At 48.3% G+C, this 11,087-nt stretch overlaps 1 protein-coding gene across 1 annotated transcript; it reads right to left on the bottom strand.

The window, feature by feature from the left end:
- Nucleotides 1-4,357: 4,357 nt before the first annotated feature.
- Nucleotides 4,358-6,705, bottom strand: LOC129384225 (uncharacterized). Its single transcript, XM_055069450.1, has 3 exons — nucleotides 6,602-6,705; nucleotides 5,494-5,732; nucleotides 4,358-4,568 (listed from the first exon to the last, which is right to left on the bottom strand). The coding sequence occupies exons 1-3, from the start codon at nucleotides 6,611-6,613 to the stop codon at nucleotides 4,451-4,453; spliced, it is 369 nt and encodes a 122-aa protein (XP_054925425.1). The 5' UTR covers nucleotides 6,614-6,705; the 3' UTR covers nucleotides 4,358-4,450.
- Nucleotides 6,706-11,087: the final 4,382 nt, after the last annotated feature.

Raw genomic sequence — 11,087 nt, 5'->3', positions numbered from 1 at the left:
AGGTACCTCTGTTGGTGGTACTACGTATATAGGCGGATATCATAGCGCTCGTTATAGCAGGGGTTTCACGATTTTCTGCTGGATAATCACACATCGAAATCTGGTCATCGCCGGCGAATTACTAGTGATCGGGATAATAATAAGCATCTTTTTTGAAACGAGGCGGAGGCAATGGTCACTTTGCTTGTTTGATTTAATCATTTAGTGCATCTATGACCATCTAGCTTGTCGCCTATCTAATCTCGATCTTAACTTTTTCATTTGCAATCTCTATCCCTATATTGCACCATTACCTAAGCTTGCAATGACTGCGGTTCCACCAATCTCTTCTCTGCTTTTTTTCCCCCACCAACACTCCAAAGTCATCTAACCTCATCTTGCCTCTTGTCTCGACTGCTGACCAGTTAATCCTTCCATATTCTTTGAATTCAAACGCTTGTGGAAGGTGGACACTCCCTACGGATATCGATCGGTGAAATATCACGGCATTCCGTCACGCTGGTCTTAATCGTTTCGAAACTTTCGTTCTTTCTTTTTTTTTTGGTGAGCGCTACTCGGCGCCTCCGCGCGACCATATGTGTAATTTTGCAACTGAGTGCTCTGGCCTGCACGTCGGCGCATGAATAACTCATGCTCACTCATAAGTGTTTCGTTTCGGACCGCATATCCGCACTCATCGGCACTAACTGACGCTCCTATATATTTACGCCCTGCAGGTATATCTGCCAGCCACCTGCTCGTGTTCATACACTCTCTCACGCACACTTAACGGCTCTCACCAATGCTCAGGCGAGCGTTAGCTCGCGCTCACCTGCGCTCATTCCCGTTCATATCCATGTCCCGCCACGCCTTATGTCACTCAATCACGCTCCATCCCACGTCTGTGAAAACAGCGTGAAGCGGGTGCAGGTAAAGTGTACATGTGAGTGAGCGTGGCGACCTATGCCCGAGCCTAACGTAGCCTTACCTAACCTAACGTCACCTAACCTAACCTAACCTAAACTAATCTAGCCTGACCTAGTCTAACCTAACCTAACTTAACCTAACTCTTACAAAATATAGTGTACATGCAACCAATACATGCAACTGACCCCCAAGGGTCAGTCTTGGGACCTGCCTTATTTTTATTGCATATTAATGACATTGCAGTTGGTGTCCATCCAATGGCTGATATCAGATTGTTGGCGGATGGCTGCGTTGTGTTTCGTTGTGTCAAATGTATCAGTGATCAAAGAATTTTGAGTGAGTCTTTGAAAGTTATCAGTGAGTGGTGTGCTACATGGGACATGAAAATTAATATTGCAAGAAGTACCTGTATGACAGTTACAAATAAGAAACCCCCCCCCCCCCCCTACAATATTCATATACCATTAACCAGAAAGAAATCAAGCGTTCCAAGCACGGGAAGTACCTCGGAATCACTATTACCGGTAACTTGAGGTGGGGCAACCATATTGAGTATATATTTGCGGATCTGCGCAACCTAAGCTTGTTTTCCTAAAAAAGGAGGCTGCCGAATGCCACTCCTGACGTCAAACTCGCGGCATATAAAACTACAGTAAGGCCAGCACTGGACTATGCAGGTATCCTTTGGGACCCTCGCAGCCAAACCGAAATTAGTAAATTAGAAGGAGTCCAAAGGCTAGCGGCCAGGTTCATTTTTTCGTGCTACGACAGAAAACAATCCGTGACTGCGCTCCTTGAGAGGGCCAGTCGGAAACCCTTGTTTCAACGAAGAAAAACAGCGCGAGTGAAATTGCTGTACGAGCTTTCTGATAGAAAGTTGAAAATAGATCCAGGTCTATGTCTACGACGTCCAGTACGAGTATCAGCTCGTACAAATCGCCCTCATGCCATTCAGCATTACACGCCAAGGGTTGACACGTTCAAATTTTCATTTCTCATTCGAACCACTGTTGAATGGAACATACTCAATGCCAATGTGTTCAGAGGATGCCACTCAGCCGAAATGTTTCGGCAGAGGCTGGAAATGCTGTTTGTGTAAATGTGTCTAAAGTGTTGTCCCACTCTGTAACAGCCCGTAAGGGCTTCACAGTATTGGAAATAAATAATACATGCGATGGCCGTAAGGCACATACGGTTGAATTCAGCTAGCTGGTATGGACTCATTCGGTGTCATGCATGACACAGCAGATTTTACACGCGTGGGCGCGTGCACGTTGGACGGAAAGTGCGGAAAAGAACTAGGAAGCTTACCAGCAACTATGCGTCCTGTAAGGTGAGCAACACAGCAACAAAGAACGTCAAGCGGAAAGTCAGAGAGGCTGAGGTAATCACACGGATGGCGGCAGTGGAAAAGAAACTAGCCATGAGTAACTACTTAAGAGGAAAAATACGGAATCAAGAAAGAAACAGTTTATGATAACTCGAAGGGAAGCTCATTACTTTTCGAAGCGAGATCAGGATGCCTTAGAACACGCACTTATAAAGCGATATATAAGAAGGAAGAAGCAGCATGGGCTTGCAGCGGTAAAGCTAGGGAAACGAGGGAGCATGTTGTATTAGTATGGGAAGATATCGGCCAAGCGGTAGAATTAGGAATATCTGGCCTCCTTGAAGCCCTTGGGTTCAGCGAGAGCAGGGGGAAAGTAAACATGTTCGCAATAGAGATTAGTAAGATACGACTGGAAGATTGGGGGAAGAAAAGTAGGCAAATGACAGATAACGTAGGCGTACAAAGGTCACAATAGGGGTTCAGAAACTTTGGTTATGGGAATTGATCTTGTTATTTTTCAATATTTTTTAACATAGGTAGGACATTAGGCAATAAAATAACAAGAGCTTGGTGGCGCTGCACACCACCCCGTTCCAAAGGGGACGCTCATAGCATCCGTACATCCATCCAAGGCAGATGGCGGAAGGCGCACCTACACTGTCAAATAATTTACATCTCTGAAAATGGAAAATGGGTGTACATCGTTTGATAACTCACACCCACTCTGACACCATTTTTCGGTGTAAAAGTGTGAGATATAGACCAATTTACACCCTTGTTCACATTTAAGGGTGTGAAGTATTTTACTCTGTACGTGGGCGTACGGGCAATCCCAAATGATTGGTTGGCCCGCATTCGGCGACACATTGGTGTGATTATGCGCATGAATCACTGTTCTATGCAACACCAGTTTCACTTCTACGCTGAGGTTCTCTGGCCGAGACATTATGGAAGCGAATTTTGTAACGCAGAATGGGGATAAATGCGGAAGCCAGGTTTACGCAACACGATTACATGAGTATCACTTTTAAAACGCTGGTCACTATTTTACATGGTGATATGTTGTGATAATTAAGTGGCTTGGCGCATGCGTACAGAACAGGCTCGCGCTAATATAACGGACGTTCCCTGAGGAAACGTCCAGTTAGCGCCAGTGTTGTCGTTTTTCGTGTGCCTTCTCTTTGCGGTTGTCTATATTGCGCTGCATTAGGCAAATTTAAGTGATGGTTTTTTTCATATGCGCACGAGGGATCTGGCTTGAACCAGAATTTATCACATAATCTGCATGTGCTATGTTTCTTTCTTATTTTACTTTGTCGCACAAGGCTGTTAACATACCAACCGGAATATCTCGTATACTTAAGCCATGTTGTGGGGCAACAGATGATGCTCAGTGAATTATATTGGCTTGGCCCACTTAAAACAGAGCCCTAAGTTTGATGTTGTGCAATGGTCTAATTGTCACCTAGCGGCAAGAACATCACAGTCGGCGATCTATAGTGGCAATTCGTGTCGCCGAGTTTCTACATTATCTCAGCTTTAATGATTTCAACTAAAAGATGACCCCAAATTTCCTGGCGGCTTTGGCGATTGAGTCTGTCCGTTGGTGCTCTGTGGTTGGCATGTTCCACAATCGGCCATATTGTAGATTTTTTATTTATTTCTGTCTCCGACCGTGGTGGCTCAGTGGCCATTACGTTCAGCTACTGAGCACGAGGTCCCAAGTTCGACTCCCGGCAATGGCAGTATATCATTCAGACGGAGCGAAAGGCATAAACGCTCTTCTACGGAGAAGATTTAGTTGGACGTCCAAAAGCCGCCAATGGTCAGAACTAATTCGGCGCCCCCAATACCGCTTGTCTCATAGCTGGAGTGCACCTTCCCGAACGTCAAAATCAATCAATCAATCAAAACTGAGGAAATTGTCTATGCCGGAAAGTGACCAAAGATGTTGCTTTCTTTTTTGCCCACCAAAAAATCAAGACGAAGTTCGTGCTGAGATTGAATATGACATGTGGACGCGTTGTGCACGCAGATCTGGTAAATCCTCGGCACGTAGCTTTGCCGCGCATCTGCCCAATCCTAAGTGAAACCAAAGAGGGCAAACCCAAGTCTGGCATGTATGATTCAACAGCTCTCGTGTTTATTATCAGATGTAACAACGGGACGACCGCTGCTGCGGAAGTTGGTCGCGCGCTTCAGTGTCGGTACCCGTTACACGACGACGGTTTGGGTGCGGTGCAGGAGGTAGCCCGGTCGGCTCTGGTGCACCGAGCTTCGGGAACCGGTCACCAGTGGTGCGTGGTGGTAGTCGACCTGGTGGTAGGGCAGCCTGCAACCAGAACGCGGGCAAAGGAACAACGTATTTCAGCGACTGGCAAATCACTTGTCACACACGTCCCTGAAAGTCTCGAGAAAGGCCTCGCGAACATTTACTTACACATACGCACCATGGGAAGCCTATAAGCCTCCTTGCGATGTAATCTATAGACACTGTAACTTTTGAACATTCGAACTTTCGGCATTACACTTTCTTGAGGATACTGTTTATGAACTGCTCGTCAATCAGTTCCTTTGTGGGACCCTGTATACTGCTGAAAGACTACGAGGAACGTACTTCGTAGGAGCTTTGTCAATAGATGGTCGATGACTTTGACAAAGACAGAGAAATCTGTAAAAAATATGTGCCTGAAAAAGGCACGGTAGTCTAACAGAAAGTCTTGAGACAGCCTGTAGACACTTTCACTTTAGTCACAACGAACGCACTTAATCATTGGCATCGTGGGCTGTTCGTAAGACCGCTTTCTTTTCACTGCACTCGAGGACTGAGTCGCAAATGAGTGCGGGTTCTTTTGGAGTGGATGTAGATCTTAAGACTCTGTTGCGCTCACCTGTGGTATATGTGCAGAAGGTAAGTACCACCCTACGGTATCCGTTGTATCGCAGTGCATTGTGGTATATTTAGTGCACGGTGTCCAAGTGACGCATCTTGTGGTCGATTTCGTGTGGTATGTATACTCGTACGAAGAATGAACTAGATGGCTTCCCTGCATTCCAATCTCGATGCAACGACTTGCATAACGCGACAGCTTAAGGATCGGAGCTGCGCGTTTTGTCTGCAGCGTGCACTGAGCTCAAGTGACACCCCCCCCCCCCCCCCCCCCTTTGCTCAAGAACGTGAACAGTCATCGAACATGACAACGAGAGAGCCCGTTGTTGACAGCGACAAATGCCCAAGCAAATGCAACGGTTCGTACCCGGTGAGTGGGTGATGGTGGACGACGGAGGACTTTGGCTGGACCACCTTGGTGTGCTCGACGCTGTAGCCGTACTCGTGGTGGGGGACTTGCACCAGCTCGTGGTGCTGCGTCACCGACGGCCTGCGCACCACCGTCTGGTGCACCACTGATGCGGGTTGAACCACGGGCACGCCGTATGTGAAAACGGCGGCGCAGTGGGCTCCAGCCACCAACAGGGAGCAGGCGAGGGCTAGGGTCTAGGTTTGGTAGGGAATAAGAGGCGAGGTTTGAATCGCATGCGCCATGAAGTGCATAGATAGATAGATAGATAGATAGATAGATAGATAGATAGATAGATAGATAGATAGATAGATAGATAGATAGATAGATAGATAGATAGATAGATCGGCAAACAGACAGACACAGTATAAAGAAAGCTCAATGGCAGGGACGTTAGCCAGAACAAAAAAATCTGGTTCGCTACCCTACACTGGCGCACAACGAGGTAGACACAGTGCAATACAAGGAGTCGTACACTGCATCTTAACAATGCACACGCTCTCTACAGCGGTGGTAATGGCGGGATGTGTGATAGTTTCTTCGGCAGAATTTGGTGTGGCGCTCGAAAGAAGGAGCGAGCAGTCGGTCAGCAAATGCTGGACGAGAAAACCATGTGCGAGAGCATAAGCTGTGACTTTTTATAGTTAGTTCATTCCACCGATATGTATCGAGGAGCGGCATATTAAGCCAATTTGTGCTGTACACGAAGGTCGGACTGGTCCTTTCATCGGCGATCAAGCGACTCGTCGACTGCACCGACGCGGTTGAGCTTTCGTTTGTGAAATCGAGTTGCAATGTATACGACCTGGATAGAGGACGTTAGAACATGAAGAACAAAATGAGATTAGAAAGGTAGCCGACAGGCAGTGTTCACGAAGCCTATAGTTATGCCGTATACGCAGGTACACTTCGGGTGGTGCATCCATGGAAACTGCAACCGTTTGCAGCGTAGGTGATTAAGCGAAGACAGTTTCGTCTAGCATTGATTGAGTCAAGTGTTTCCTCGATCGTAGCACAGCACGGGCTAAGTTCTGCAAGTGCGCTAATGCCAAAAAATATTACTCACAATAGCGTTCATGGTGGGTTTGAAGGGTGTCGTTCACGGAGACGATCGAGGCTTGTAGGGATGGTCCGGTGTGGGGACGGTGTGTGTGCTCTGTGGACTCCAGACTGCCTTCTTTTATACAAATGCCAAGCCCGAATTGTATCCGCTTTCGCTCGAAATTTTCGACTGTCCGAGGAGCGAGGGGGGGGGGGGGGGCTGACAGGTGGGGTGGGGTAAAAGGGGGTTCGGATCAATAATGCAGTGGGGGGGAGGTGCAGGTGCGATGAAGATGTGAATCTGGTTCGACTCTCTTTGACCTTGGCACCCGTCTGCCCTGGTGATCGCACAACGTCGCCCGCACAAGCTTATCTAATTCACAGTCTGGGAGTGCGCTGTCCGAAGCCCTCCGTAGCACAGGCAGCAGCGGCGGATGCACATTACTCGGCTGCGCTGCACTGACTCTTAGCTCCGACTCGAGGGAAAGGAGGAAACAGAGAGAGGGAAGGGCAGCACGAACAGGGCGCAACCACTGCAATAGTAGATATGCTCACTGCACAGAAAAAAAAAAAGAACAGGCTTTCGGAAGCACCGGCAATCGGTTTCCTAAAATAAAGGCGAAAGCCCTTTCCCCACGCTGTTTCTTGCGAAAAAGGCTCAGACGTACGAATCGAATTAATAGGCCGGAGCTTTTAAGAAAAGCTGCCCCCCCTCCTCCCCCTTACCCTGTGAGATTCCAATATTATAACAGGAAACACTGGCTTCGCGCTGGCTGCTTCTTGCAAAAGATGCCTACACGGATACATTCGTAGGAGGCGAACCCCCGACCCCTCACTTGGGATGACTGCCCTCGCGCGGCTTCGGCACGCACCCGTGGCGCTCTCGCTGCGGTGTGGTTACCCCGCTCGACCTTGAGTCGAACCCCGGACCAAAGGAGAACCGCTGCCACCCCTCCCAGCGGTCGTAGCGCGGTCAGTGGTCCTGACGCCCGGCTGATTGGCGGTCCCAGGCGGGCGAAGAATGATCGAAGACGTGAGTTCCACACGTGCGCTGCGGTGGCTGAAGGATACTCCGCGTCTCGCGCGAGATTACGATCTGGGAGTGATCAGTCCGTCGGAGAGACGTCGGGACCGCAGCCTAGAAGAACGCCGGCGGCAAACACCAAGGGAGCTTCACGCTCGGTGGGACGCCGCGGCAAGCCGCTTATCACGAATCTCGCCCGCTGCCGCTTTCTGTCGTCGAGGCCGTCCTTCTTACGTACTCAGCATGGGAGCTAGCCTCTCGATCGCGTCTCTGTCGTAAGAGTTCTTCTTTTGCGTTCTCACGCTAATGAGCCACTGTATTCATCAAGCAATTTTTCTTTTCTCTTTCACAGCCGCGTAAAGGTATGCTCTTTTCTTTTTCCAGCGTATATACACCTCAAAAAGGGTCGAACTCTTGGTATACCGTATACGCTCGCGTAGAAGCAAAGCTTCCTACAAAAATCACTAGTGGCAAGGGTGGCGCTTTAGTGTCTAAGGGATCTGCAAGCGCTGCGATTCAGCTAGCATGCGGATGACGTGTGGTGACGCGTGGATTTGCCTAAACTTCCCTCCCTCCTGTTTCAAACGTGTTCGCGGTTTTGAAAATTCATCGCTTGAAAGCAATATGCCGCCTCATAGATGCGCACACGTCGCAATAATTAGGCATGTGGGAGAAAGACTTATTGCCTTAGTACGTTTTCAGAAATGCGATCGCTATGAAACTAGAAAAAAATTACAAAAATATAAAGCGCAATAAATAAAGCCGAACGAACGTCCGAAGCCGCAAATGACGAAGATTACACGAGTCAATTTGATACCCAGCATCCAAATGGTAGAGCTCAATGATCAAATCACAATGTTTTCTGAAGGTGAAAGCTTGCATGTGCATGCGCATGTGCGCGAAGTAGGTTGCACGTCGCATCTATTTGCGCCCTTCGCGCAGTTTTGAAGATGTATATCAACTCTCCCAGGAACAAGTTCTGTACGTCAGATGACGCACCGAAACTGCGCGAAATTAGCGGAGGCAGCTCGTAAACAAGGCGCAACAGGAACAGCGCCTAGTTCCACCTGCCATGGTGGTGCATAGTGTTTTTGGTGTTGCGCTGCTAAGCCCAAGCTGGCGGGATAAAACCCCAGCCGCAGAGGCAGCATTTCAATGGCGGCGAAATGCAAAAGAACACCCGTGCATTGGGTGCACGGTAAAGAACACCAGGTGGTCAAAAATTAACCCGCAGTCGCCCCACTACGGCGTGTCTCGGAATCATATCGTGGTTTTTGCCAGGTAGAAGTCCAGAATTTTTAACAGCGCCTAGTTTCAACGAAACTTCCGGCGTTGTGTTGTGTCAGACACGTAAAATGAGGTGTCCAAGAACAGGAAGCAGGCAGGAGCATGAGTTCCCTCCTTTGCCTGATAATGGGTGAATACTACGGGAATCCAACTTATCAACAACAAAAAAAAAAGCAGCAGAGCCAGTGAGTTGAAATCGACACACAGCGAAGCTTTCTATGAATGAATTGAGAGTCAAAAGACGAGTTTGCGTTTCGTGGTTCTTTTTTTTTCTCCAGCACGGCGACGCCGCCGCCGCTTCCGCAGATGCGCGGAGGCGAGTGCCATCTGCTGGGGGTTCAAGGAATCCAGGAGCAGTGACGTCGCGCGCGTCCTCCGCTGTGATTGGTTGGCATTATGCTTATTACTATTATTTAATATGAAAACACACATACACACAGAGAGAGAGAGAGAGAGAGAGAGAGAAATGGGGAAGGAGCAGGCTGGCAACTGTCACCGAGAGCGGCACAAAGCCTGCCTGCTTTTTAAGAAGGATGGGGGGACACAAAAGGACGTTGAAGGTAAGAAGAATGGAAATAACGAAGAAAGAAACAGACAAGATGACAGGCCCCTGTTCCGCAAGGGAACGGCCACGTAGCATCCATGGTCACAAAAACCCAGCGAGGTTTGCAAAAAAAAAGAAAGGAAAAAAGGAACTGCGTCGAAAAGCGTGAAGCGTATAGTTTCAGGCGGCGAGGAATTGAGCGCCGCGATGAGCAAATTCACTGGAACAAGCAAAAGGACACGGCGCGCAAGACGGGGACAACAAAACAAGAGACACACAGGCAGCACCGCGTGGTTCTCTTTACGTGCCCCTCGTCTTCCGAGGTGTGCTCGCTTTGCCTTGAATCACCAGCTCGCCGAAGCCTCCACGCTTGTAATCTTTGGAGCACGTTTTGCGCAGTTGACTGGCGGCAGGCTTTGGTGGAGGTTGAAAGTTTCTTCGCTGTGACTTCGAACCCAAAATGGCAAGCACAGTAAAGATGCAGGATAGCCTGTCTTTAAAGGGGTGTTTAAAGGGGTAATGAACGAAGTCGTTTCATTCGTTCGCGAACTAAGAACTGTTGATCCGCTAGCCAAGTTGGTTAATACGAGGTAAAGTGCAATGTTAGGAACGAGTATGGCAGTGCGGGAAGAGAAAACCGATTTTCGCGTAAGACGCGCAAACAAGCCGTCGCCAGAGCTAAGGGGGTGTGTGAGGTGTCGATCATAGAAAACGGGCATGTGTAGTGCACCTCGCATTTGTAGTGAGCCTGCTTGCATGTTTCAGCGCTCGTTCCATCTCAGAGTTGGTGTGAAGAACGACCCGCTCTCTAATCTTCAGCAGATGCCCACGTGAAGCCTCGCGTATTGGGCACTTCATCGCGATAAATTAAAAAAAGCGCTGAAGTTATTCTGATCAATAAGGTAAGTTAATGAATGCAGGAAGATCCATAGAACACCAGAACCGGGGTTGGTTGGAAACCAAGGTATATAGCTAACGGCGTAACTCTGTATATAGGACGAGGCTATGCAACGTTTGGCGTATACTGGTCCTATCCACTGCTTCTAGAGAGACAGAGACAGAGAAAGAGTTAAGTGGAAACTGAAGATTTCAGCCCTGCTATATATATGGCTTGCAACTTCAAACGTGGTGCTTCAGATTACTGAATATGAGTTCAGATGAACGTGAACCCAAATCTAGGAACACCCGCGGGTGCTTTCGCCTTTCGTCCCCATCGGAATGCGACCGCCGTTGCCAGGATTTGATCCCACGACCTCGTGCTGAGCAGCCCAACACCATAGCCACTAAGCAGCCACGGCAGGTCAAATACATTAGGCAAAAAAATACAAAGAATCTTATAAAAGCACTTGAGATGTTCTTGTCAACCGTGTAAAGTATTGATTTATGGAGCGGAGAATTGCAGCTGACTATGGTGCTAATGAAGAAAGGATATCTTTGTGCAGGAACAGAACTAAAGACAGGGGCGCAGTTAAAGAACAAGAAAAGACGACACACCGCTCGGCATCGCCTATTTATGTGCCTCGAGTCGGCTTATCGTGTTCGTATACGTCCTCGTTTTTTGACTTGCAATGCTCGAAAATGAATAGTCAACTAGCCGATATTTTCACCTAAAGAAACATCAGCAACACCTGAATCTTGTATTACATTGGTTCTACA

The sequence above is a fragment of the Dermacentor andersoni genome, chromosome 8 (assembly GCF_023375885.2).
Source record: "Dermacentor andersoni chromosome 8, qqDerAnde1_hic_scaffold, whole genome shotgun sequence".
Classification (NCBI taxonomy): domain Eukaryota; kingdom Metazoa; phylum Arthropoda; class Arachnida; order Ixodida; family Ixodidae; genus Dermacentor; species Dermacentor andersoni.
The sequence above is the reverse complement of the archived record's forward strand: the minus strand, read 5'-3'. Positions and strand labels throughout refer to the sequence as shown.